The 24302-nt window shown below is 55.0% G+C and overlaps 3 protein-coding genes and 2 non-coding genes across 6 annotated transcripts; 4 read left to right on the top strand and 1 right to left on the bottom strand.

Annotated features, from left to right (window-relative positions):
- The first annotated feature begins 9041 nt into the window (after positions 1 to 9041).
- PPP1R26 (protein phosphatase 1 regulatory subunit 26) lies at positions 9042 to 18426 on the top strand. The gene is made up of 3 exons (XM_057409155.1): positions 9042 to 9256; positions 10991 to 15075; positions 18311 to 18426. The coding sequence occupies exons 1-3, from the start codon at positions 9089 to 9091 to the stop codon at positions 18363 to 18365; spliced, it is 4308 nt and encodes a 1435-aa protein (XP_057265138.1). The 5' UTR covers positions 9042 to 9088; the 3' UTR covers positions 18366 to 18426.
- A 1296-nt stretch (positions 18427 to 19722) lies between these two features.
- PIERCE1 (piercer of microtubule wall 1) lies at positions 19723 to 20369 on the bottom strand. The gene is made up of 3 exons (XM_057409159.1): positions 20266 to 20369; positions 20113 to 20191; positions 19723 to 19940 (listed from the first exon to the last, which is right to left on the bottom strand). Exons 1-3 carry the CDS (start codon positions 20367 to 20369, stop codon positions 19755 to 19757), a joined length of 369 nt encoding a protein of 122 aa, XP_057265142.1. The 3' UTR covers positions 19723 to 19754.
- Positions 20370 to 20531: 162 nt separating this feature from the next.
- MRPS2 (mitochondrial ribosomal protein S2) lies at positions 20532 to 22107 on the top strand. 2 transcript variants are annotated; one of them, XM_057409157.1, is made up of 4 exons: positions 20532 to 20574; positions 20664 to 20735; positions 20871 to 21000; positions 21292 to 22107. In XM_057409157.1, the coding sequence occupies exons 1-4, from the start codon at positions 20547 to 20549 to the stop codon at positions 21833 to 21835; spliced, it is 774 nt and encodes a 257-aa protein (XP_057265140.1). In that variant the 5' UTR covers positions 20532 to 20546; the 3' UTR covers positions 21836 to 22107. The 2 variants fall into 2 exon arrangements, with proteins under 2 accessions (XP_057265140.1, XP_057265141.1); XM_057409158.1 differs by lacking the exon at positions 20664 to 20735.
- A 1293-nt stretch (positions 22108 to 23400) lies between these two features.
- On the top strand, positions 23401 to 23536 carry LOC130599077 (small nucleolar RNA SNORA17). Its single transcript, XR_008972148.1, has one exon. It is a non-coding gene; the product is annotated as a small nucleolar RNA SNORA17 (small nucleolar RNA).
- Positions 23537 to 23959: 423 nt separating this feature from the next.
- LOC130599078 (small nucleolar RNA SNORA17) lies at positions 23960 to 24093 on the top strand. The gene has a single exon (XR_008972149.1). It is a non-coding gene; the product is annotated as a small nucleolar RNA SNORA17 (small nucleolar RNA).
- Positions 24094 to 24302: the final 209 nt, after the last annotated feature.

Here is a 24302-nt window from a genome sequence, read left to right as displayed (position 1 = left end):
CCCAAGGCTGATCTGCACCATTAACACCAGAATGAGTCTTTGCTCTGTCCTAACAATCTGGGTAGTTTGCAAAGGAAGCTTCGCCCAAGGCAAACGGGGTCCCCAGGGGGGAAGTCCCAAGTACCCAACATGCACCCACTGCTCTCTGGCTGAGCCAGACGGACTTCATGCCTTGTGATGGCCAGCCCTGAGCACAGCCAAAGCCTGGCATGCCCAGGCACTGACACAGCGATGATGACAGCCGTTAGATTTGGATTTGCCCTGAAAACACACTTTAATCAGATGTGATCGGATTAGCACCGAAACCCCGGCGCTGCCGGCGCAGGGGGCTGCCACTCCTCCGCCCCAAAGCCCCTGGCTCCGGTGTAACCAAGCCTCCCACCCGCAGCAGTTGTGTTCGGAGCTGAATAGTTATGAGAAGGGACCTTGGTGCCAAAAGGAAACAGAAAACCAAGCCCCAGGCTGAGCCCCAAGCGAGGACTGAGCGGCTCTCCGGCCTCAGCACCCCGAGGGGTTTATTCCTGCCCCTCCTCAACAAGGTGTCAGAAATGTTCTTAATGAGAAGTTCCCTTTCAGACCAAGCGGTGTCTAAGAAGGGAGAAGGAGCCGTAAAGCCAGCGCTCATCCCCTCCTCTAGCCACACACATCACAGCTCCCTGGCAGCGGGACTGGCGGCGGGGCCCGAGTGCCACCTACAGCGGCCGGGGGGAACTAAGAGATCCGAAATCCTGCTGCAGCTCCAGGCTTTGCATTCCCTCTGCTCATCCCTCCCGCTGGAAGCACGATCCCTGACCGCGCTGCGGGCAGCAAATGCGAGGCCAAGGGGATGCTGCAGCTGGCAGAGCAGCGGGAATCGTGTCAGGGATGCAGGGCAGGTCCACGGCAAGTTCATCAGCTCCTCGTCAAAGAACACCCCCAGCCTTTAAAGAGAGGTTAACTTGCGGCCCGTGTTCACAGCACAGCACACCAGTGCCCATGCTGCGGGCACTGGGGGTCCCTCACGTGTGTGAGGAGCAGGGACCTGGGGCTCTGCTCCTGCTCCATGGCAAAGCATTCCCGGTATAGGGATGAGGGGATCCAGCCAGGAGCCACGCTGCAGAGAGATCCACAGGAGAACATATGGTGTGGTTTTAAATGCACCCATAACATTTATTTAAAATACAGGCTCTAAAGCTTGCCAGCAGAGCTCAATAGCAGGAATCTTTATGCTGAAAACTCTCCTGTTGCACCTGAATCATTTGCACTTGGGTTTAGTTGGGTTTAGCCTAAACAAATGGGGAGGATTGCAGGGAGAACTGCCGAGGGCTCCCCTTGCAAGGTCCCACACCCAACCTGCTCAGCAGGACCAGCCAACCCAGCTGAGCTCCTGCTGCCCTAAGCCATAAATGCCCTGCTGCAGCCAGGAGATGCAGTGGTGGCCCTGGAGGAAAAGAGCATCTGTGTGTGTGTGTCCCTCTTGCTGCCATCGGATGGGTGCAGGGGCTGAAGCTGCTGTTGTACCACGTCTGTACCAGGTTCGAGCTGTCCTCACAGGAGCCGTTCTCCTGCCCAGCCCTGCGGGTCTGGCAGCCGGATCCCTCCCGGCCCGGAGGTGAGTCAGGGGATGGCACCAGAGCAGGGTTTCCAACAAAAGGCTATGATGGAATTGCAGCTCCTCCGGCCGGCTCGCTCCGTACCCAGCATGAACGGAAACACCCCCGTTGCCACAAGGCACGGGATCACCCCCATGATCTGTTCCCTCTCCTCCACCTTCCGCTGTGCTCTGCCAAGGAAGGGATGCCAGGAATAGCAGGAGATGGATGTCTCATCCCCTCGGTTGCACACAGCCCCGTGCCTGGCAGGGTGATGATGCTCCACAGGTACCTGGCACAGCCCTTCAGGTGGGTGATGTGTGCAGGGCTGCTCCCCACAGCACCCATCCTGCCAGGGAGACAGACCTGGAAGGGGCTGTGGGGAGCTGGGGCAGCCCCAGGGGTGGCTGCACCCCACGTTCTGCTGCAAGGGCCGGGGTCTGCCGGCATCTTGGTGCCTCGTTGGTGTCCAATGGCAGCTGCACCATCTAGAGGAGAATCGAGCAGAGCCCAAATCCAGGCAGGCAGAGGGGCTGTAGGAAAAGGATGAGGAGTCTGGTCATGAGCGAGATGCAAATCCTTCACTGAGACACGTGTGAGCGATATCAGGGCCTCAGGAATGAGCCCAAATGGCCCATCTTTCCCACAGAATGGGAACAGGGGGAATAGGATTCAAAGATGCCGGCCCTGCTTGCTTTACATGTGATTGATCCCTGCTGGCTGCAAGGAACAGGGCAAGGGAGAGGGGAGGGAAGAAACGCTCAGTGCCCGGCCTGCAGCCAGGCTGACCACACATCCCCGAGCCCGGAATCAACAGCTCTGAAAGCAATTTCGCTGCTCAGCTGGACCCGGATTGCTTGTGTCTCTGAACAGATGTGCCTGTGACACTCACGAATGAGCACGGTGGAGATGTGAGCGAGTGAGGAAGGTGATGAAGAGGCCCCCTTCCTCCAGCCCAGCTCCCTGCTGTGCTCCCAGCTCCATTCCCGCAGGGCACTGAGGCCAAGCCGCTGCCCAGTGCTTCAAGTGCAGCAGGTTCCAGCTGACAACTGCTCTTCCCTTGCGCTGGAGGGATTCAGGGACCAAGCCATCAGGATCATACCCACAGGTATCCGGAGGGAAAGGGGCTGCATGCCATGGGGCTGGCTGTGCTGGAAACACCCCACAAGACACACGTGAACCCTCCCAGGACCTTGCACACAGCGAGGCTTTCACCTGCAGCACAGGGGGATGCAGGAGCTCCATTCCCATGGATTTGTTGGGTTTTGTACCCCTCCGGCCCCTGCAGATGGTGCAAGTCACAAGGCAACGTTGGTCACATCCCAAATACAACCACTAACACATCCCAGCTCCCAATCTGCCTCCTTTGCTGACATCCCAGTTTTCTCCTCCTCCTCCCACGAGCTCCTCGCAGCCCGTTCCTTCCTCCTGGTCTGCAGCACGTAGTCTGCAAGCTGCTCTGGCTTTCCCATCCCACGCTGCGTGCACAGCCCCGTGCTGCCTCCGCTCCTTCCCTTCCCTCCCATGGGGCTCCTGAGCCTTGGCCAAGCTGGATGCAGGCAGGGATGCCTGGCCGAGGGTCAAATCCTCAAGATCAGGATGAGGAAACACTTGAGAAGGGCTTTCCATTAATGCCAGCAGCACAAGCTGCACCCAGGAGAAAGTGCCTCTCTAAATGCCACGTTTTCCTGATTGCTTAAAACAGGACGGGATTTGATCTGTTTCCAAAGCTGTTTTATGGATCTGTTGCACTGAAGGCATTTGCAGAGCCCAGTCAATACTCCTCCACCCGTGACAGCTCTGCAGCACAGGAGGGTGAATCTGACACTGCACCTAGCCCAAAATTACCATCACTGGACATATGCCATGGCCTTAAAAGCCCCAGGTAAAGCTAAGAGTGAACATGGAGTGTGTGCAGCCAGCACAAAGCAAGGGTGGTCGGGGCTCCTGCCCTCCACCTCTCAGCTGGAGCACAGGGAGGTGGCTTTGGGACACAGGGAGAGCAGGATGAGGATGAGGGTAAGTAAATACTCCAAGTAACAATCAGCATGTTTGCCAAATGCCGCTTCAACCAGCCTGGAACCCCCCCGGCAGGTCCCTGCACCCAGGGAGGCTTTTGCTCTCAATGGCTGGCCTGCTGATGGTGATCTGCTGGAAACCCCAAGTCAAAGGGCTGCACAGGGGCTCTGGCCCATGTGCTTTCAGCCTGGTGAAATTCAGAACAGTGGCGATCGTTGGTTTGATCCAAAACTCATTTCAGGGAGCATTTTGACCACGGAACCAAACTGCGGTCATTGCAGATCCTTAATCTGAGCCTGTTTGTGCAGAGTGCATCCTGCAATTGCAAAGGCACCGATGACTGAGCCTTGCTGTGCACCCTGGTCCCGGGCAGGCAGTGTCCTGGGGTGGCAACGGGGTGGCAACGGGGACTCAACCCCCTTCTTGTGGACAAGTGGCTCCCTTCATGCCACGCTCCAGTCAGACTCTGAGCATCACCAGCTGCCCTGTTATGAGCTCCCCACAGAGGTTTCACTTCTTTGCAGCCAAGAGACTCCATAGGATGCTAAAAAGAGAACTCCATGAAGGTGATCTGGAAAGCCCTCCTCCGTGTGAAGATGCCTTTTGAAACACGGGCTTACAGCTAACAGGGGCTGGGACAGCACTCAGGATGGTCCTGCTGGGAGTCAGGAATTGCTCCGTGGAATGCTCGCCCGGCAGTCCCCTGCCTCATGGGCGACTGCAGAGATGGATGCTCCTGAGCAAGGAGCCAGGCAGGAAAGGTTCTCTGTAAATGCAGGATGTGATGGCTGTGCTGGGACTGCTCAGCAGAGCTAGGGGAGCAGCAATGAAGGGAGCCTGTGAGTGCTGCAGCCCCAGGACAAGCTGGCAATGTCTCTTCAGGAACCACAGCTGGAAAAGCCTGCCCAAGGCCACCAGAAAGTCCCCATTTGGTGGCCCAGTGAACACCACATCACCCAGTCTGCCCTTCCTGGGTAGTCACAGCCCGTCCATAGGTGAGCATCCTTGACAAGCCGCACCAGCTCCTGGCTTCTTACACTCCTCGCTCCTCGCTTCTCTTCGAAGCCCCAGACACCGGAGACTGTGCCGATAACAGCCTGACACCTAATGGGCACAAGCAGAATTGTGACAAGAAGAGAATCCAGCTGGAAATGTGCTGGTGGGAATTGCCTCGGAGCAGAGCCCATGGAGATGGACGGGAAGGGAGAGCTGAGGGAAGGAAACCCTTTAAGACAGCACATGAAAACATGAAAAAATCTAATTTAACACAAAGGAATGAGCTCTATGAAGCGATTGAAGTTTTCATACAATTTATGTACTTTTTAACAAGGTTCTAGGTACAGAATATGGAGAGGTGCCACATTTCCTTGGAAATTTTGGAGGTCTCTGCCACATGTAGCAAGGAAAGGTCGGGGCTGCAATCAAACCTGCTGGCTCTAAATTGTATTTCTCCAGTTGTATTCTTATGCCAGATACACTGGGATTTCCTACTGGAAAGGGGCATCCAAAAGCCATCCATTGTGCCCCAGAGACCTTCGGTTTTGCTTAATGGTCAGTAAGGAATGGGAAGTGCATCAGATTTGAGTCAAAGCTGTTAAATGTGTTCTATATCCGTGCTCTGTGCCACACTTTCCACTTGATATGCTTCATGGAGCCTGTGGGTCTCTTAAGCAAATCCAGCTTCCAAAAGTGATTTACAACAGAGTCTTCTAAGGCAAGACACAGCAGAGCTTCCCAGCACCGAGCTCCACTCAGAGCTGCCCTTGGAGCTCTCTGCCCCAGATGCTGCTTCCCCAGGGAGCATCCATCCACTGTAGGGAAGCTCACACCATCTCTGCTCCAGGCGGAGGGTAAACAGAACCATTCAATGTGCAGCCCTCTTTGCTGGCAGCTTTCACAGCCATCTCTTTCTAGTTCTCTAAATTAGATTTCTCTATTACAACTTCAAGGCCTCATGAGTCTCCTTGGCATTTATTAAATAACTAAACTCTTCAATTTACCATGTTACTACACAATCCACTTGTACTCCATCTAACACAGGCGCCTGCGATCAGGCTGGAGGAGCCGAAGGGGCAGGAGGACACGGAGCAGGGCCACTGCTGTGACCTGCAGCTCACAGAGCCCTGCTGCAGCTCATAGCACGAGCAAGAGGGAACCAAGCTCTCAAGCCCCCCCGAGCCCTGTTCTGAACCAGAGCTAAGAAATGCACTTGATTTCTTTCAAAGCCAATGCTGACACCACTTCTTTATACGGACCCCAAATACTGACTGAGAAGGTTCAGACTGGATTCCATCCACCTCTTTCCACCCACCTCCTTTCCCCATTGCTCCCCATTCCCCCCTTCCTCCCCATTTGGAGGAAGACTTCCAAAATCTCAATGGTCACAGCAGGATTTCACTTCTGTGGACCTGTTTTGCCCCAAAACCCAAAGATGTGCTTGGGGAATGCAGAACTGCCACCAGCAGAGGAAAGGGCTTGCAGGACCGGGGGCTATCGACTACCCTTGTGTCCCAGACCCATCTGCGCACTCACCCAGCACCGGGTATGATTCACATTCCCAGTGGAATGGCAGCACAGCAGGAATGCCTGGTGCTTTAACACAGCTCCATGTAGGAACTAATTGGTCACGAAGCCGCAGGTTACCTGACAACAAGATCTGAGAGGTGAGCCTTTTTGTTCTTACTATTTGGTTTTAATCTTGTCCAATAAAAGAGCCATCACCTGAGCTCTGCTTCCAGCCTCTGATAACCCAGAGCAGCTTCTGCCTCTGATGTACCCAGAGCCACCTATAATGAGCACCTGCTCCTACCCCCTGCAATAAGCTGCAAATGGGATGAGCAGATCCCGAGGTTGAGGAAGATGTTTCATCCCGAGCACATGAATGTCTCCCTGCCATTCCGGTCATCCTAACAAGGGGTCCAATTAGTGCTCCTGACTGTGTCATCCATCCAGCAGGGACACAGGGACCACTGCTCTCATTTCCACAAAGATCATGGATCAGGAAGACAAATCCTCCCTAATGGGACCTCGGGGAGAGGCTCTGCTCCTCTTTCAAGCTAAAGGGCGCACAGGGAGGTAACTTGCTCTGCAGAGCCAGAGCATGCCACCTCCCCGGGCAAGCATAGAGCAACCCAGCAGCAGCCAGCCCCTCCTCCCAAGCAGTTCCATGTGCACAAAACCATTTATCAGGCTTCTGGCCACAGCTTTGGCTTTAATTTGATTTTACAAGCACTTTCACATGTAAATTGACTTGGCCCAAGAGGATACATGAACACAAGAGCCCTTTCTTTCCTCTGGCGTGGCGTTAGGAGCAATATGGTGAAAGGAGCAAAGTTGTCTCACCTCAGGGCTGCAGCTCTGCAGCTAAGGAAAAGCAAGTTCATTGTTTCCTTCTGCACACGGATGCTGGCTGTGCTGTTTTCAGCAGCCTTGTTCAAGCGAGCCACTTCAGAACATAAAAGCCTAAGAACACACAGGCCAGTGTCTTATCGGCTCCGTTTTATCTATTGTAAGAGCAGGAGATAAACTAATACGAGACTGTAGCTGTGTCTGGTGGTTTGAGACATGGTCCTGTCCCATTCGCAGGACCAGACCTGGTTTGGTAGGTGAAGGACTCCTGAGGGGGAAAAACACTTTAGAAGATGAGGTTGGAAACCGGGAAAGGGCACAAAAGGTACGAAAATACAGGTGCTCCCCAAAACAAGCATCCTGGGGTGAAAGCAAGTGGAAATCTGTTCCGCAGCACTCAGCATGTGTCAGCCCCACATTGTGCAATGTGTTCCCACAGCGTGAGCACAAAAACTCAGCCCTTGGTGTCTGGCATCAGCAGCAGACACAGGGCAGGTTCAGTCCAGCCACGATGCCAGCTCCAGCTGCACCTTCCCTTTGCGTAAGGACAGAACAGATTCACCCCAGACCCTGGCTAAATTCTCACCAGTGTTCAACACTGCACCAGGAGACCGCACTCTGAGTCCTGAGTTAACCTCTGTGGCTGTGGTGCTGGGATGCACCGCCAAAGCCGCGGCAGAACCAGCAGCATCGGTTGTGTCTGGAGCTGTGAATGAAAAGCGACACCAGGAATGAGTAATCGGATGTGATAATGGCTATTAAGGCAAATGGGCCTGATTCTGACATCCACAGCATTCTGGTGCACGGTCCCATGTCTGCACTACCACGAGCTGTCACCCTGTTTTCAGTCTGGAACCCGTTAAACCCACTGTTCCCAACTGCTGTTCTTGATATCTCCTAGCCCGAGCATTTCCCCTGTGATTTTGGAAACAAACAGCCAAAAGATGTGGTTTCCTCTGCAGCATCACAGGTGTTTAAGCACAATGGGAGGGAAAAATCCGCTGGGAAAGGGAAAACAGGCAGCACTTTGGGTTAAAGGACCAGGTTTGTGTTTGCTGGACATTGGTATAATAGAATCAGCCAGGTTGGAAAAGCCCTTTAAGCTCATCCAGTCCAACCATCCCCAGCCCTGCCAAGGCCACCCCTAACTCACGGCACTGAGGCCTCATCTCCACTGCGTGTGAACACTTGCAGGGAGGGTGACTGCAGCCCTGCCCTGGGCAGCCTGTTCCAATGCCTGAGCACCCTCTGGGGCAGGAATTGTTCCTCAGCTCCATCTAAACCTGCCCTGGTGCAGCTTGAGGCTGTTTCCTCTTGTCCCATCCCTTGTCCCGTGGGAGATACCTCCTCGCTTCAGGATGGCAATGCTTGTGAAGGTTTCCAAAGGGGGAGCTGGGCTCGCTCTGTGTTTTCAGTGAACAAGCAGCTTGGAAGGGGCGTTCTGGAAGGATTCCGGAGCTTGGGAGCACAGGACAGGGCAGGCAGTGCATCCCTGGGGAAAAAACCTGCTCGCCAGCAACACGGGTTAGAAACAGAGCACTTCTGCACACAAAAGCTCAAACACCGTTAACTCCAGCAGCCAAAGCACCGAAACAGAGGCCTCGGCGCTCTCAACCGCAGTTCTAGTTTTGCATCCCCAGACTCCGGGCTTGGAGCAGTCTGCGCTGTGCCCTGCGGATGCTCTCCTCCCTGGCAGCCCCATGGCGCTCCAAAGGGGGCACGATGAGACGCGCTCCTCCCGCGCGTTGTACTCGGCTCCTGTCTCCAAAGTAAGCGGTGCGAGCGCCCGGTTGGGAGCTCCCCCAGCCCGCTTGTGCCCTCGCACAGCCGCTGCCCGGACAGAGCCGCTCCGCGCCCGCAGGAGCCGCCGTTGGGCCCCAAACGCAGCCCCAGGGCTGCAAATGGCCGCGGACGCTCCTTGCCCCCGCCGGACCTCCCACTGCCCACAGTTAAGGGGGTCCCGGCCTCCCTCCCCTCCGCGCCTGCTGCCGGCCTGCGGCGCTGTGGCCGCGCCTGCCTTTGTGCCCCGGCGGGACCGCCCGGCCCGGCCCGGCCCGGCCCCTCCCCGCCCCGCCGCTCCCGCGGGCAGAGCCGGCGGCCGCCGAGGCCCTGGCGGTCGCTCCCGCCTTCCCGGAGGAGCCCTGCGGCGCATGCCTCCCGCTCCCCGGGGGCAGGGAAGGAAGCGCCGCCCGCCCCTGCACCAGAGCGGCGGGCAGCGGCCGCGCCGGAGCTCGGCGGAGAGGGGAGCCCGGCCCGGGCGCCGCCACCACCGCGATCCGCCTCCCGGTCTCCCCCCGCGGCGGCAGCGGCAGCGGCAGGTGAGCGGCGGCGGGGGCGGGCGGGCGGAGCGGCTCCGGTGAGGCCGAGGCCCAGGTCCGGGCCCGGCGGGCTCGGCCGAAGGCGGTGGAAGGCGGGAAGGGGCAGCCATGGCGGCGCGGGCAGGGCCCGGCCGGCCGCGGGCAGCGGGCGGGGCGGCCCCGGGTACGCCGCGAGCGGGACCCCCTCGGACACCCCCGGGTGCGCGTCCCCGCTGTGGGTGCCCCCCATGGCCCTCACGCAGCCCCTGTGGGTGCCCCCCCGAGGCTGTTCCTCCGGGTCCCCTGGCGTGGGTGCCCCTCGCCCCGGGCCTGAAGCGGTGCTGGGGCGGGGAAGCTCATCCCAGCTCCATGTGGTCCTTCCCGGCAGCCGCAGTCCATGTGCAGGGGAGCGAAGGTGCCTGCCCCTTCCCTGGAAGCTGTGGAAACAGGTTAATGGGAGCAGGGGGGGGGGTTAGGTTTCCAATGGAGCTGAGAGCTCACGTACGGTATCATCAGTTCTCATTCCTGATGAGAATTCTCATTTTTGATGCTCAGGTGCTCATTACAGTGAAAAATGTTCCTAATTTATGCGTGCCCCCGTGAGTGTGTCGGAGCAGCCTTTAGGAACGGTGTGTGTTTGTGGAGGCCTGACCCACATCGTGTCGGGAGGTGCCTCCTGCTTCACCCAGGGGTGGATACGCAGGAGCACCGGGCTGGATCCTAGAGCAGAAGTTGGTCTGAGCTGCCTTCAGCTGCCTAAAAGGTGGAAGTTAGGACAGTGCTGTGCTGCTGCAGGTACCCACCAGTGAGGAGGGGTGTTCTTGATCATGATACTTACAGGTGCTCATAATCCTCATCCTGCTCTTAAAAACTCCTACAGCTTTGTGTTTACCAAAAGCTTTTATCCTGCGGTGAGGCCGGGGTGGTTGATGACTTGGAGTCACTGCTGTATAGTGGGTTTCAGGAGGAAATAGGCTCCATTCCCTTTGTGCTGCCCCAGCTCCCTGAGCTGTGTGTTTGATGCCACGCCAGAACTGGTAAAAGCTGTCTGGGGCTTGTGCGTGAGTCCAGGCGTGATGCTAACGTGGTTGCTCTGCTCTTTGAGAGCTGGTTTGTGTCCCACCACCTCGGATCACAGGCGAGCTCGTCTCATACCCACCTGTTGAACCGTATGGGCAGCGTTGCTTTTGCTATAGAGCTGAAACACTGAGCTCCGCACAGAGGGAGTGCTTTGAGAAGGGCAGTTCTGCCAAACAAAACAGGAGCGGAATGTTTTGCAGGGTTCTCCGCTCCCACCAATCCCTCTTTCAGAGGAAAGATCCCCTTAAATCTGTGCTTTCTTGCAGAAAATTCACTGCAATAATACTCAGACAACCGTTTGTTCAGGAGGAGATCACACTGAGGTGCCATCAGAGCAGTTGTGTGGGGCTTGGCAACACCTGGTTGTTTAGGAACGTACAGAAAAGAGAGCACAGCCTTCCCTGGAAAGTGCAGGGAGACTTCTGGAGGTGAAGATAATCACCTGCTTGTGCTAGAAAATACTGAGAACCACAAAGGATGAGGGCTCTGTCTTACCTTTAATGGAAGTAGTGACTGATTTACCCGTGGAGGTGATGCTAAGGAGTAAAACCCATGATTACCTGGCACAATAAGCCGCAGTGGTAATAACGGGTGATTTATGTTACCAGTATTATGACATGGAACTTTTAGAAGGTAAATGTAATAAAAACCATTTTCCTCTTTTTTTTCTTGTAGGATGGAAGAGAGATCAGTCTGAAAAACTGTTCTGTCGTGGACCTGCTGTTGTCTGCTAGAATGTTCCTGATGAATGCTTCTCCTTTGGTAGCTCTTCAGACAAAATGGGAGTCCTTTGGACCAGCGAGGAATTGTAGATACCCTGTTTGCTACCCTGAACCTGAAGAAGAAGTCAGTAGAACCTCTGTAAGTGCAAAAGTTCAGATGATCATAAACAACCTGCAAAGTCAAGAGTCTGCCCTGGGTATGAACAATGAGTATGATTGTATTATGCAGAAGAAACAACAGGGAGAAAAGGGCAGCAGTAACAGAGTCACGTCTAGCCCTGTGTTGCTGCAGAAGCATCCTCAGTACACCCAGTGTGGGAGTCCTGCTGATTCAGATGACACCGAGGAGGAAGAGGGTGTGGGGTTTGGGAGACTCCTGCTCGATTCTGATAGCGACGACTCAGTGGACCGAGGTATAGAGGAAGCCATTCAGGAGTACTTGAAAGCAAAAACCCAGAGTGACCAGTCCTTGCAGAGGGGTGCAGAGTGTTCTGAAAACATAAGCAGAGACAAAAGGTTTAAGAGAGAATTCTCACAGAACAAGGTGGCGAGTAACCTTCTCCCTGTGAAATTCAAAGCTGAGATGCTCTCTGAAGAGTACCTGTCTGACCACCTGGGCATTGGGAAAAGGCTGCAGCCTGCTTCCCCTCAGAGCATCAGTAGCGACGACTCTTTTGAACAGAGCATACAAGCTGAAATAGTGCAGTTCTTGAATGAGAAGAAGCAGCAAGAAATTCATAAATGTGTAACTGGGGAGGAGAAGGATTCCCATGTCAGATCTGCCCTAAAATGCAGCAAGGAAGCGACAAACAAACCAAACTGTGGTGCTATAAAGCAAGGTTGTAGCGCGCTGCTCTTGAGACACCGTGCCGAGCTGCAGAAACCCAGCACGCAGGCCAAGGGTTTGCAGTCTAAAACCCAACCAGAGCCCAGTGACTTCAGCCAGGTGAACCCAGCCTATCTGGAAATGGCCACTGCCAGCCAGCCCTGGGCAGTGGAGCAAGGTGAAGAGAGTGGAGCTAATTACTGGGAGAGCAGGGGAGCGCTTGTCAGCGAGAGCGTGCACATATCTGACTCGAGCAGCGATGATGGCATTGAAGAAGCCATTCAGCTTTATCAGCTGGAGAAAATCAGGAGAGAGGCAGGTCACGCAACAGACTGTGTCCCTTTGCAGAGGGAGGGACTTCCTACAAAGGGTCTGGCAGACATTTCTGCGAGCCTAACAATTAGCTCAACAACAAGTGCCTCACCAGAAATCCATAAAAGCCCTATAAGCAACAAGAGAAAAGAAACTGATTCCACCTCAACAGAACTCGAAAGCACCAGCAATGACTTTAACAAGCTGCTTAAACCACTGAAAAAAGCCAGACATTTTGCACTCCCAGAAAACAAGATTGCTGCTTGTGAGCTCACGCTGCAGGCCTCTTGCAGAGCAGACACATCTGCAGAGCTCATGTGTGCGGAAGCTATCCTTGATATTTCCAAAACAATCATGCCATCCCAAATGGGAAGTGACAGCAAATCACTCGCTGCAGACTCCTTCTCTCCCCAGCTCCTCTCATCCTCCTGCTGTGACAGCGACAGCAGCCTGGTGGACAGTGATGATAGCATCGAGCAAGAGATCAGGGCTTTTTTGGCTCTGAAAGCACAGTCAGAAAACCTTGGAACAAAGCCTCCCAGCCTGTCACACTCACTCCAGATACCTTTGCCTTCGGATCAAAACAGCCTTGCCAGTACCCTAGAGCCTCCTCTTCCCAAATCACTGAAGCTATCGCTGAATCGTAAAAAGAGACTCAAAAGGGAAGGCAGAATAGCAAAACAAGGTGCATCAAAACCACCTGAGCAGGTGGAGACCGGACTTTTCCAGCCAGGTAGCTATCCAAAACTTGCTGTGCTGCAAGAGGAACGTGCCCCGAGCAGTCCCACAGAGCTCTGTGATGCTCAAAGGCTTGGCAGCAAAGAGCCGAGGCAGCAGCAGCTGCCGGCTCCCAAACTGTCTGGATCAGATGGCAAATGTGTGGCCTTGGACTCCGTAAACCCTTTTATGCAGGTTCAGAGCAGCACGAGAAAGCCTGTGAAAAACTCCATCCAGACTCCAGAGAGGGATGGTTCAGATGATGAGAGCAGTTCTCTGGATAGTGATGAGGACCTGGATAGTGCCATCAAGGACCTTCTGCGGTCTAAAAGAAAGTTAAAGAAGAAGTCCAAGGAGCAGAAATCTCAGTGCAAGAAGAGGGTGAGGTTCAGCGAGACAGAAGCTCAGCTGCTCGATGGATTTAGCAACCTCCAGCAAGGCAGAAATCCCGTGGTGCTGAAGAGCTGCCTCTCCAAACCCAGAAAAGCCGCGAAAGAGAACCCGGCCCGAAATCCTCCTGACAACACAGGTGTCAAACCTCCCAGTGAAAAACCAGAGACCGGGAAGAACTTGGACTCTAACCTACAGCTTAGAAAAGGATCCAAACCCAGACCAGTCACAAGCCAGAATAACCTGCAGGCAGCTAAAAATAGGCAGTGTACTTTCACAGCCCCGGCGGGCGCTGACGACAGCAGTTCAGTGGACAGCGATGACAGCATTGAGCAAGAAATTAGGAAGTTTTTGGCAGAAAAGGCTAAAGACTCTGCAAGCACCTCGGAGCTCCAGAAAGATGATGCAGCTCTGGACCTATTGAGGGTGACCAAACAAACTGCTCCTAAAGGGAAAGCAAAGCCACAGCTGGTTGAAAGTGAGCTTGACCTTGTGCTGGGTCGGAGTGACAAGCCTGAGGTGTCTCAGCACACTGAGGAGCTGAAGAACTCTCCTGGGACAGAAGGGAAAGGTGCAATGTTACATGGCAGTGGGAAATGTGCTTCCTCAGCACAGAATGTTCATACTACTGGTCAGTCAAAAGCTAAGCAAGGGCTGGTGGGGGTTAAAGGTGCTGCTGCTGGTGAGGTATCTGGAAGCACAGCAGGTAAAAAGGATGTCCCTAATCCAGAGCCCGTGCAGAAAACACTTCCACCTAAAACCAGCAAAAACGGAGGTGGTAAAGTACGAAAAGTAGTTACTGCAAAGCCCAGGTCCAAGAGAAAGAATACCTTTCACCTCAAAATCTCAAGTAAATTTATTGCAGGTCTAAAGGGTGCTCGGGACAGGAAGAAATCCATGCTTCTGAACAAAAGGCAGAAAACAGAGAGCTTGCTCGCCCAGAGCAGTGCGTTAGGAACAGAGGCAGCTTCCCAGGATGCAGATGTGCTTAACCAGGGAAGAGGAGCTCCCTCGCCCAAAGATGAGTTTAGTGGGGAGAGCCCAACAGCAATAAAAGGATCCAGTTCTCAGAAGCTCACTGGGGAAGGGTCAAGTCCCCATGTAGCAGAAACCTGTGGAAGACTGGAGGCTGCTCCTCTGCCTGTCAGGGAGGAAGCAGGGGGCTGGGAGCGGGCTGGTGCTGCAGCAGAGCAGTCAGATTCACATTCCAATCTCCCTTTGCAGGAGCAGAGCGTGGCAGCAGTGAAGGTAGATAAGGTTTGCAGAGGAACATCCAAAGCTGGGAGCGCACAGATGTGGATCGAGGCAGGAGATACCCACAAAGACAGCTGGGCTGATCCAAGTGTAGATGCTCCACGCCCTCAGCACAGCGTGGCAGTGGTACAAGCAGATAAAGTCAGTAGAGATGCATCTCAGCAGGGTATACATGTGTGCAGCAAGGGAGGGAATAACCAGCAGGACAAGAGCCCAGCTCCAAGCTTAGGTTGCCCACCACAGGAGCTAAATGTGACAGCGGTAGCAGTGGATAAAACCGGTGGAGAAGCATGTACAGATAACAGCACACAGATGTGCAATGAGGAGGGAAAAGCTGTCCGCCACGACAGTGACAGGCAGGAAGAAATGCAGGTATCCAGCTCCAGTTTGGAAGGAAAAGTACCTGTCCTGGAGAATAGGGAAACCACTTGTGAAGTGGACCAAGGGCAGGAAGTTGTAGACAAACCCTGTGCAAAAGGTCCTGAGCTCCCTGCAGGGATCTGCCCCGATTCCCTCTCTCTAGGAGGGGTTTCACATCTGTAAGTATGCTGCTTTTTACAGTAACAGTCTTTCTAGAGAACAAAGGTAATTACCTTGCTCAAACTTGAGACAGGGGAGACAGTGAGGGAGGCTGATACCTGTATATCCTACACACACTAATGTGAAAGTGCTTCTGTTGAACAGGGATCCCATAGACAGGCATCCATCGTTTTTGTAGAATTTTGTAAATTATTTAAAGTGCTCTGAGGAAATATTTTTTATAAGGATTTTTAGGGCTGCCGTTGCTGCAGGATGCTGTAGTCACTGTAGATAAAATACTGGCTCATCATGCTTTAAATGATGAGGCCTCTAATCATGTGTATAAATAGGAAACCTGTTTGTGCACGGAATACATTTGGCAATCTGCTCAGAGGAGGAGGACACAGCGTTTGATCGCGGTGCTCTGCCTCTGAAGCCCATTGTCTGACACCATTCCCGTTCGAGCTGCCTTAGGACACCCCCATGCCACGGGCCTGTGCCGGGGTCCCGGTTCTCCCCTGCCCCGGGGCTGTTGGGTGAGTTCCCTCAGCCCAGCTCCAGCAAAGCCGGTGCAGATGTAGGCGTGGGGCTCCAGCCTTGAGGATCCAAACGCAAATTCAGGTAAATGACGTGGATGGGTCTGTCTGCATGTCCTGGGGGAAGGCAGGAACCTTCTGAACCCCCCAGCCTCCCGCCAGCGGGTGATTCCATGCAGCCTGAGGAGCGTGTCTGTGCTGACACCAGGATCTGTGCATTTCACTAGATTGATGCCCTGTCGGGCCTGTGAGGCTGAAACAATTCCTCCTTGTTCTCAAGTCTCACTTTGCTGCCCTGCAGTTACCCATAGATGGATTTTGTTTCCTGTGTGAACTTCTGGAATCGAGTGCCCTTACTTGCCTTGTTCAAAGGGGTTTCTGAACTCTTACATCTCCGTGGACTCTGATTTTCACTTACAGTTTTTGTGCAATAGAACAAAGCTGGGTTTGCTCTAGGACATCCCTGATGTAAGCGCCAAGGGTATTTCCAGCACTGTTCCTTCATACCAGTAGCTCTTTCTCTGCCTCCGTTTCCAGCAGCAGGAATAAAGCAATTTTTCACTACTCTCTATTTGTACTGACTTGATACGGGCCTGAAGTAGCACGTTCATATCACCAAACAAAAGTGCCCCCACTCTGCCTTCCCTGAAAGATCCCAGAAGTGGGAATTCGAGCCTTTGGCTGGTTCTTCTCATTTGCGTGTCATGAAGTCCTTTGAGTAGTTTGTTCTCACGTCTTGTCCCTGTGAACTGATCCGATGCTCTCCTTATCTAGTCTTCTCTCCCCTGTCCCTTGGTGTCTGTGTCTTCCTGGAGGCTGGCCTTGATGTTGGAAAATGGAGCGAAAGCAGCCAGGAAGGGATCCGGAGCCACCCAGGATCCCCCCTGGTGTGGTCACGTTTGCACAACAGCGGCAAACTACAGCGTAGCGTAGAGTAGAACAAGTAACCGTGGCATGTAGAGAAGTGAGCAACAGCCTTTGTGTGTGTGTCCTGTTGTGCAGTTACGTTTTAAACCTGTTCCTAGTGGTCACTTGACATTTCGTACTGTCCGGCCACCCTTTTGTAGCCCTTGCCTTGGTGGCCGGTTTGTTGAAAGCATCAGTATCTCATTTTGTGCTAGGATACCTTGGAAAAGTGGTTTCTTCCTTGGCTCCCGTGCCTGCAGCGCCTGTGCACAGGCGTGGTTTTGGCTGCCCTGATGCAGGATTTGGGCCTTTTGTTTGCAATAGGTAAATAGAAGTTTTCAGAGTACCTTGCTTTCAAAGGATTAAACTGCATTAACAGAGGGGGTGGACACATTCTGTACGGTTTGTGTAAATTAAGCTGAATGGTCCTCCTCAGAGCTGTCAGTAAATCAGCGCTGAGCCTCCCAGGGTGGTGGCTGCTGCCCCGTCCGTGTGTCTGTGTTCTCGGTACTCCTCACCACCAGATCCGGTTAAGAAGCCGTTCCCATGAGCTTGTGCTTTAAAGAAAACCTGATTTCGAGCAGCACTTTTTTAAATTGAGAAACTTGATTTGTATATAGGAAATGGTGTACATGGATACGTTTATAATGGTTAATAAATGGGGTTCTGACCATGGACCGTGAAACCGGAGTGCTCCTATGGTTTGTGTCATCGTCTCGAGTGAGCAGTGGGTTTGCGTTACCTTTCCCCCCTGCCTGCAGTCCGAAGATGTGATTGACTTGTGCCCGGAGCTGCAGTTTGTCTTGGTTTGATAGTAAAGCCTCCCCTAATTTTATCTGTACACATGAAGATTTTGCTTTCAAAATGCAGAGTAGCACAAGGCTGTTTCAGGTAGATTCCCTGCAGTGAAGTGTGTCATCTTGAGGGTGACAATTTGGGTTGGTGCAGGTATTCCTTACGAAAGAAGCGTATAACATCTGAACACAGGTCAGTGTGTCTGAAGCCACTAAAACAAGGGAATGGGGGAAAGTAAACATAAGGAAACCAGTGTTTATAGAATCATAGAATAGTTAGGGTTGGAAGGGACCTTAAGATCATCCAGTTCCAACCCCCCTGCCATGGGCAGGGACACCTCACACTAAACCAGGTCACCCAAGGCTTTGTCCAATCTGGTCTTGAACACTGCCAGGGATGGAGCATTCACAACCTCCCTGGGCAACCCATTCCAGTACCTCACCACCCTAACAGGAAAGAATTTCCTCCTTAGATCCAATCTAAATTTCCCCTGTTTGTTTTAACCCGTTACCCCTTGTCCTATCACTCCAGTCCCTAATGAAGAGTCCCTCCCCAGCATCCCTATAGGCCCCCTTCAGGTACTGAAGTTTGACACATGGTGAGTGAAGCCTTGAGCAAACTGATGCGTACAGGCACATCTCCTGGGGCGGGCTGCACCTTGTGTGTTGCTCCCTTCCCAGCAAGCCTCAGTGGAAGATAACTGGGTAACCTTAACGCAGCGTGTCCCTGGGAACAGTTGAGAGGTGAGGTGAGCTGCACCCGGATCTCTTCAAAGCAGCTGGCTTCGGTTCCAGACTAGAGCAGAGTGAGAGAGTTGAGACAAGGGAGGGAGGAGGTGGGGGTTCTGGATGAGGTATGAAGACTAGGGGGGAAATAGGTGACAAAAGCCACTGAATCCATTTGCAAGAGGGAGTCTCTTCCCTAAACTGTTCCACCTGCAGAAAAATGTGGCTAAAAATACGTGTAAACTGTCACAACCATCTGTATTAATTCAGCATTGTGTTGTTTTTCATTTCAGGAGAAGAAAGGGAAGGTGTAAGAAGCTCAAGGTATTGTCTACTCTGATAGAGTAGCAGTGAATGGCTGAGGGCTGCTTATTCATTTCCAGAAGTTAAAGGTTTTAAGAAGTTAAGTGTTAAGGAAGCATTCCTGCTCAGTCCATGTGCTGGTTCCAGTGTGTTGGTGTGTTCTTAGCAGAGGTTCTTTAGCCAGCCCTTCTGTTTGAGGTAACCATATAAACTGCAGTGAAAACTGGAATCGTTTGGGAGGTGGCATTGAAACCTTGGTGATGAGACCATGGGCCCACACTGGGGTTTCAGTGGTTGAAAAGGGACAAGTAAGGGCCTGGTTTTCTGTTCAGTTTTGGACCTCAGATTTGTGTTTAGTGACAATAACTAAAGAGGATTCCTCTGCCTTCCAAGGATGCTTAAATGCATCCTGCACCGTTTGCAAGGCTATATAAAAATAACCCAAACAGGGAATATCCCTCACATGAAGAGTATCATTCGCAGTGGTGCTTGGACACACTATTACGCTCCTTGTTTCCTTTTTAGTTCTTCAGCAAACAGCTAGAACAGCGTTATGCTCATGTTTAATGTCTGCTGTTCCCCGTGAGGCGGGACAGTTCCTCATCAGACACAGGCTGCACAATTTCTGTTCAAGACGAGTTTATCAGCCACACATGCCAGGTTGTTCGTTCCAGTGCAGTTCCTGTGCAGATGGTGCAGTTCCACTCGCTGTGTAACCACCGTTGTTACAATAAACCTTGAGAAAGATGTTTTCTCTTGGATTAGGTGTCGTTATTTGAGTCGTTTCTGAAATCCCTGTAGCTTTGAGAGGTGAGGAAGGTGAAAGAGCTTTCTACAAGAGACCCAAAGACTCTTGGGAAACCTGCCCTTTGGTTATTCATTAAATAGTACAGAAACTGGTTTGAGGTCTTAAATTTTAATGATGCGTGGTACATGAGCCAAGAGCTTAAAGCATCATTAGCAGCAGGGAAAAGGTTAGGGGAATATAGGTATGTAACGTATATTGTTCTAGTATTTATGCTGCCTATAAACTAAGTAAATGGTTCATATGCAGTATTTAGCTCATATTTAATAACCTTAAATCTTCAACTGTTGTTCCTAATAGCAGTCATTCTGTGGTGATTTCTCCCATGTGTTTCTCCCAACAAATTCCTGGACTCCGTTTTAATAACACTTTTAAACTGGTTTTCCCCAAAGCTTATGCAGGCCTTAACCAGGCCTGACTGAGATGGCCACTGGTGGGAAGCGTGCAGGTTAATCTACTGCCAGTAGTGAGCATGTGAATGACTTTGCAGTGCAGTGCTTCTTGTCAGGCTTTCAAAGAGGCTTAGCAAGAGATTGAGGGGCAGGTCAGTGCTGTTTGCTCAGGGGGCTTTCGGGGGGTGTGTGTGTGTGTATTTAGCCAGCAGTGACCCTGTTGCTCCCGCTGCAGCTCTAACAGTGGGACGGGCCATTGGGGTTGTAGCTGGGGTGGAAGTCGAGGCGGTCATGGGCGGTGATGAAGTTGTCCGGACCCGTGACATAGCTCTTCTCCAGGGCCGTGTTGAGCCCACTGTTCCTGTACGGGCCCCCCATGCCTTGGATCCTCGTAAAGCCGTGTGGGGTGACATGGAAGGAGGTCTGGGGAGCGAACAGAGGGGAGAGGTTCTCAATGCCACCGTCAGCAGCGCCTGGGCTCAAGCGCACACTGACGGGCCCTGCTGAGCCCCACGTCCTCCTCCTCGGGGCTGCTCTCCCCCAGCACCCCTTTGTGCTCGGGGCTGCCCCAGCCCCCGGCGGTCCCCAACCCTACCGGCACCTCGTGCACCGTGGGGGCCCTGCTGCCGTACGTCTGGTTCGTGGTGCGGTACCGCGGGTGAGGCTCCGGCTTCCTGCGGGGACAGAGCGGGGTTGGAGCGGGGCTGGAGCGGGGCCGGGGCCGCGCGGGGCCGGGCGCGGGGCTCACCCGTAGCCGCAGAGGCGGTCTGGCTGCTGGAGGCGGCCGGGCAGGCTGGCGCTGCTGCGGTAACAGCCGCTGGTGCGGGGCCCGGCGCCCGCAGGCACGGACATGGCGCAGGGACGGGACCGGGACGCGGAGCCGAGCGTTGCCCGGAGACGGGACGCTGCGGGCGGGGCCGCGATGGCTCCGCGCCCCGCCCCGGCCCGGGAAGCGGAAGGCGCCGCTTGACCTTCATCCTCCTCCTCCTCCTCCTGGTGCAGCCGCTCCCGGCGCGGCGGGCTCGGAGCATGGCGGTGCCGCGGCTCCTGCGGGCAGGTGAGCGGGTCCCGTCCGGCTCCCGCCCCGCTCCCGGCCCGCCCCCGGCCCGCCCCCGGCCCGCCTCACCCCGCGTTCTCTCCCCACAGCAGCCCCCCGGCTCTACAGCAGCATCGCGGCCCCGGCCCTGGCCCCGGCGCCCAGCCCGGCCCAGCCCCGCGGTGAGTGATGCCGCGCACCTGCGGGAGCCTCGCCGGTGCCGCCAGGCCCCTGGGGTTGGGGGTGCATCAGCGCCCTTCGCATCCCCTGCACACACAACGCGGGACCGGCTCCTTACTGGGGTTTCTCTCTCTCAGCCGCGGATGAGAAGCTGCTCTCCGGGCCCCTCGCGCACCCCGACTTCTTCAACGTGAAGGAGCTCTTCTCCCTGAAAGATCTCTTCGATGCGCGGGTGCACCTGGGGCACAAGAAGGGATGTCGGCATCGGTGAGTGAAGCAGGAGGCTGTCCCGGGCTGTGTGCACTGGGTGGGTCTGGGACTGCCCGTGGAGACCCTCATATCCGCATGGGCTTGTACAGGGACCGTGCCCAGTGTGAGCCCTGCAGCCCCAAGCCCTGGTGGGACGCGCTGTGTGCAGCTCTGCAGAGAGCTCCTCTGGTGTCACTGGGGTTGGAGGGTGGGAAGGGTTCCACGGTGAGGCCGCGCCACATCCAGGCTGCTCGGTGCCTGCATCACCCCGTCCCTGCACCCCCTTGTGTCCTCCCTCTGCCCCCGCAGGTTCATGGAGCCCTACATCTTCGGCTGCCGCCTGGACCAGGACATCATCGACCTGGACCAGACGATGGAGCACCTGCAGCTCGCCCTCAACTTCACCGCGCACATCGCCTACCGCAAGGGCATCATCCTCTTCATCAGCCGCAAGCGCCAGTTCTGCCACTTGGTGGAGAGCACGGCGCGGGCCTGCGGGGAGTACGCGCACACGCGGTACTGGCAGGGCGGGCTGCTCACCAACGCGCACATCCAGTTCGGCGCCGGCGTGCGCCTGCCCGACCTCATCATCTTCCTCAGCAGCCTCAACAACGTCTTCCAGCCGCACGTGGCCATCCGGGACGCGGCCAAGATGAACATCCCCACGGTGGGGGTGGTGGACACGAACTGCAACCCCTGCTTGATCACGTACCCCATCCCAGGCAATGACGACAGCCCCAGTGCCATGGAGCTGTACTGCAAGCTCTTCAGGATGACCATCATCCGCGCCAAGGACAAGAGGCGGCACAGCGAGGCCGTGCGTGAGCTGCAGAGGAAAGCGGAGGGCAATTAGAGCCCGTGGGATGGTGCCCAGCGGGGTGGTGACGGGCGTCCTGCACCCGGAGCACAGGATTTTGGCAGGGCTCTGGTGCTGTGCAGAGGCCCCGCAGTGATCCCAGCTCAAACAGAAATGGTCCAGAGCGATGTGAGGGGCTGGGAGCCAGACCAGGGCCAGCTCCTGTCCTTGTGTGTCCCCATTGCACGGAGGCACCTCTGTGCTGTGGCCTCCCTGTCCCTGAGTGTGTGATCACTTGGGTTTCATGCTCTGTCCTGATGAATAAAGGGCTTCACAATCTTTCTTGTCTTCTTGTGAAACGGGGGCCTCTGGCCAGTGTTTATGGCCAAGGAAGGGGTGTGAAGGTTGTTCCCACCCCGGGAGCACACAGAGGGGAGCAGGAGGGGAGGTGGCACATCCCAGCGCTGGAGGGTCCCTGCTTTATCCCAGGGCATCTCGGGGTCCAACCTCAGCCACAGCCATGGCGAATGGCGGGGCCCCAGAGTGCGGCCGGGAAAGGGAGCTCCAGGCGCTGACACACGGGTGGGAGGTCCCGGGGGCGAGCAATGGGCCGGGGATCCCGGTCCCGTATCCCCATCCCAGCCCCGGGGCCCCATCCCGGTCCCCCATCTTCATCCGGGTCCTCGGGCCGGCCGCTCCCGCTCCGAGTCCTCCTGGATATAAGCGGAAGGCGGGGGCGCTGCGGCCTTTTCGCCGTGGGACCGCGATGGCGGCGGGGGCCGAGCGGGGCGGCCGCGGGGGCTGCGCTCACCCGGGCAGGGCTGGGCCCCTCCGAGCCCCTTCCCCGCCGGAGGGCGGCGGGAGGCTCCGGTGCAGGGGATGGGGATGGCGGTGATGATGATGATGATGATGATGATGATGATGATGATGGTGGTGGTGGTGGCGATGATGGCGATGAGGAAGGCGCGCCGGAGGTACGGGGGTGCCGCTCCTGTGTGCGCCCGGGGCCGCGTGCTTGGCGCTGCCCGTGGGGAGCCGGGGCTTGGTCCCTGCTCGCTCCCCCGCCCCGGGGTGCAGGGATCGGAGGGGACAGAACGTGGCCGGGGAGAGCCGCGGCTGCCCGGGCAGCGCTGGGCTGGGTACGGGCACGGGTAGGGGCAGGGGCAGAGCCGTGCTCCCATGGAGGGTGGCGAGCAGCGGGGCTGCCGCTGTTAACGGCTCCCGGCGAGCTGAGTAACCCTGAACGTGCGCAGGAAGCGGCGCTGGTGCTGCTGCGGGTTGATCTTGGGCTGCGTGAGGGGGCAGGTCACGGAGTTCTTACACACAGCAGTTAGCTGCTAATCTGTGATGAGCTGCTATTAGCGCGGCCTTTATTAACATCCCTTTTCTTGTCCTTCTTCAGCCTGGCAGAAGACAAAGGGTGAAGTGAGAAAGATTTGCGCGTCCTGAGAAGCCAAAGGTAAGTGGTGCTTAACGCGAAGACCTGCACCCTTCTGTTAACGCTCTGATGTACTGCGTTTAGTGTGTCCACGTGCACCAAATCCCGCTGTAACGCTACCGAGTAGGTGATGCTGTTCTTACAACCGCGTGTATTATCCCTTCAGTCCCTGTGGCGTTCCCGACCTGCCACCAGAGGCGTTGCGAAGGTGGCTGCGGTGGCACCTTCGTGTCATGAGGTGGCAGAGAGCGACAGGCTGTGTTCTACGCTCGTTTGCTCCCGGACCCGTGGGCATTCAGAGTGATTGATGGCCTGACATGGTTTATAAACGGGGTTTAATTACCTGAAATGCGAGTAATTGCCCTAACGTGAGAGCTGGGTGTAAGGATAGAAAGCTGCTGTGTGTGACCTGTAGTGGGTCTGCAGCAGAAGACCCACTGTGTGTGGCTTTTGTTTAGCCTTAAAATGGGTAAAATGCTGTGGGGTTATGAAATAACCACATGTGCTTAAACCCTGCGTGTGCTGAGCATTGGTTTCTTTAGCTTCCCTTTCCTGCTGTACCTTCCAAGCTTGTGTTACCAGTGCAACAGAGCCCATCGGACCAGGCTCTGAGGTGTGTCTGGGTACACAAAGTAAGCGATGTGTGCATTTCCCTTTCCAGAGGAAGCTGCAGGACCTGGCTGACGGGAGGAGGGCTCCTGCAGGACCCGAGGTGAGCAGCAGCGGGTGCAGTTGAACAGCCCCATGCCCCAGCTCGTGTTGCAGACGTGGCTGTAGTGCCTTGTTTGTGTCATTAGGTGGCAGAGAGGAAAAGGCTGTGTCTGTGCTGGGGCTCTGGAACCTGTGAGCACCCAGGAATGATGAGCAGCCTGACACTTGGTTCCTGGTTTTCCTGTGGTTTTTCCTTGAATGTTAAGTGTTTTAATGGTGAATAATGGACAACTCTGGAGGGACAGGGTGCAGAAGGGCTGCCCTCCACTGTGAGTAATTCTCTTCATGACAGTATAATCTTACGTGACAGATAAGGGTACCTTTTATACTGTCAGATTCTATGCTTTAGAAGTGACCCTGTTTTACTAACCTGCT

Source organism: Pezoporus wallicus, unplaced genomic scaffold (assembly GCF_028554395.1).
Source record: "Pezoporus wallicus isolate ANWC-B61680 ecotype Strahan unplaced genomic scaffold, APGP_CSIRO_Pwel_v1 contig_8341, whole genome shotgun sequence".
Lineage (NCBI taxonomy): Eukaryota > Metazoa > Chordata > Aves > Psittaciformes > Psittacidae > Pezoporus > Pezoporus wallicus.
Note: the sequence above shows the minus strand (reverse complement) of the source record. Positions and strands in the feature narration are given on the sequence as shown.

Excerpts from the sequence above, each read along its gene's own strand:
- PPP1R26 (XM_057409155.1), top strand. The coding sequence starts at position 9,089 with ATGCCTCCCGCTCCCCGGGGGCAGGGAAGGAAGCGCCGCCCGCCCCTG. Across the intron at positions 9,257-10,990 it reads GGCGGCAGCGGCAGCGGCAG|GATGGAAGAGAGATCAGTCT; the intron begins GTGAGCGGCGGC and ends TTTTTCTTGTAG. Across the intron at positions 15,076-18,310 it reads CTAGGAGGGGTTTCACATCT|GAGAAGAAAGGGAAGGTGTA; the intron begins GTAAGTATGCTG and ends TTTTCATTTCAG.
- MRPS2 (XM_057409157.1), top strand. The coding sequence starts at position 20,547 with ATGGCGGTGCCGCGGCTCCTGCGGGCAG. Across the intron at positions 20,575-20,663 it reads GCCGCGGCTCCTGCGGGCAG|CAGCCCCCCGGCTCTACAGC; the intron begins GTGAGCGGGTCC and ends CTCTCCCCACAG. Across the intron at positions 21,001-21,291 it reads AAGAAGGGATGTCGGCATCG|GTTCATGGAGCCCTACATCT; the intron begins GTGAGTGAAGCA and ends CTGCCCCCGCAG.
- PIERCE1 (XM_057409159.1), bottom strand. The coding sequence starts at position 20,369 with ATGTCCGTGCCTGCGGGCGCCGGGCCCCGCACCAGCGGCTGTTACCGC. Across the intron at positions 20,192-20,265 it reads GACCGCCTCTGCGGCTACGG|GAAGCCGGAGCCTCACCCGC; the intron begins GTGAGCCCCGCG and ends CTGTCCCCGCAG. Across the intron at positions 19,941-20,112 it reads CCACGGTGCACGAGGTGCCG|ACCTCCTTCCATGTCACCCC; the intron begins GTAGGGTTGGGG and ends TTCGCTCCCCAG.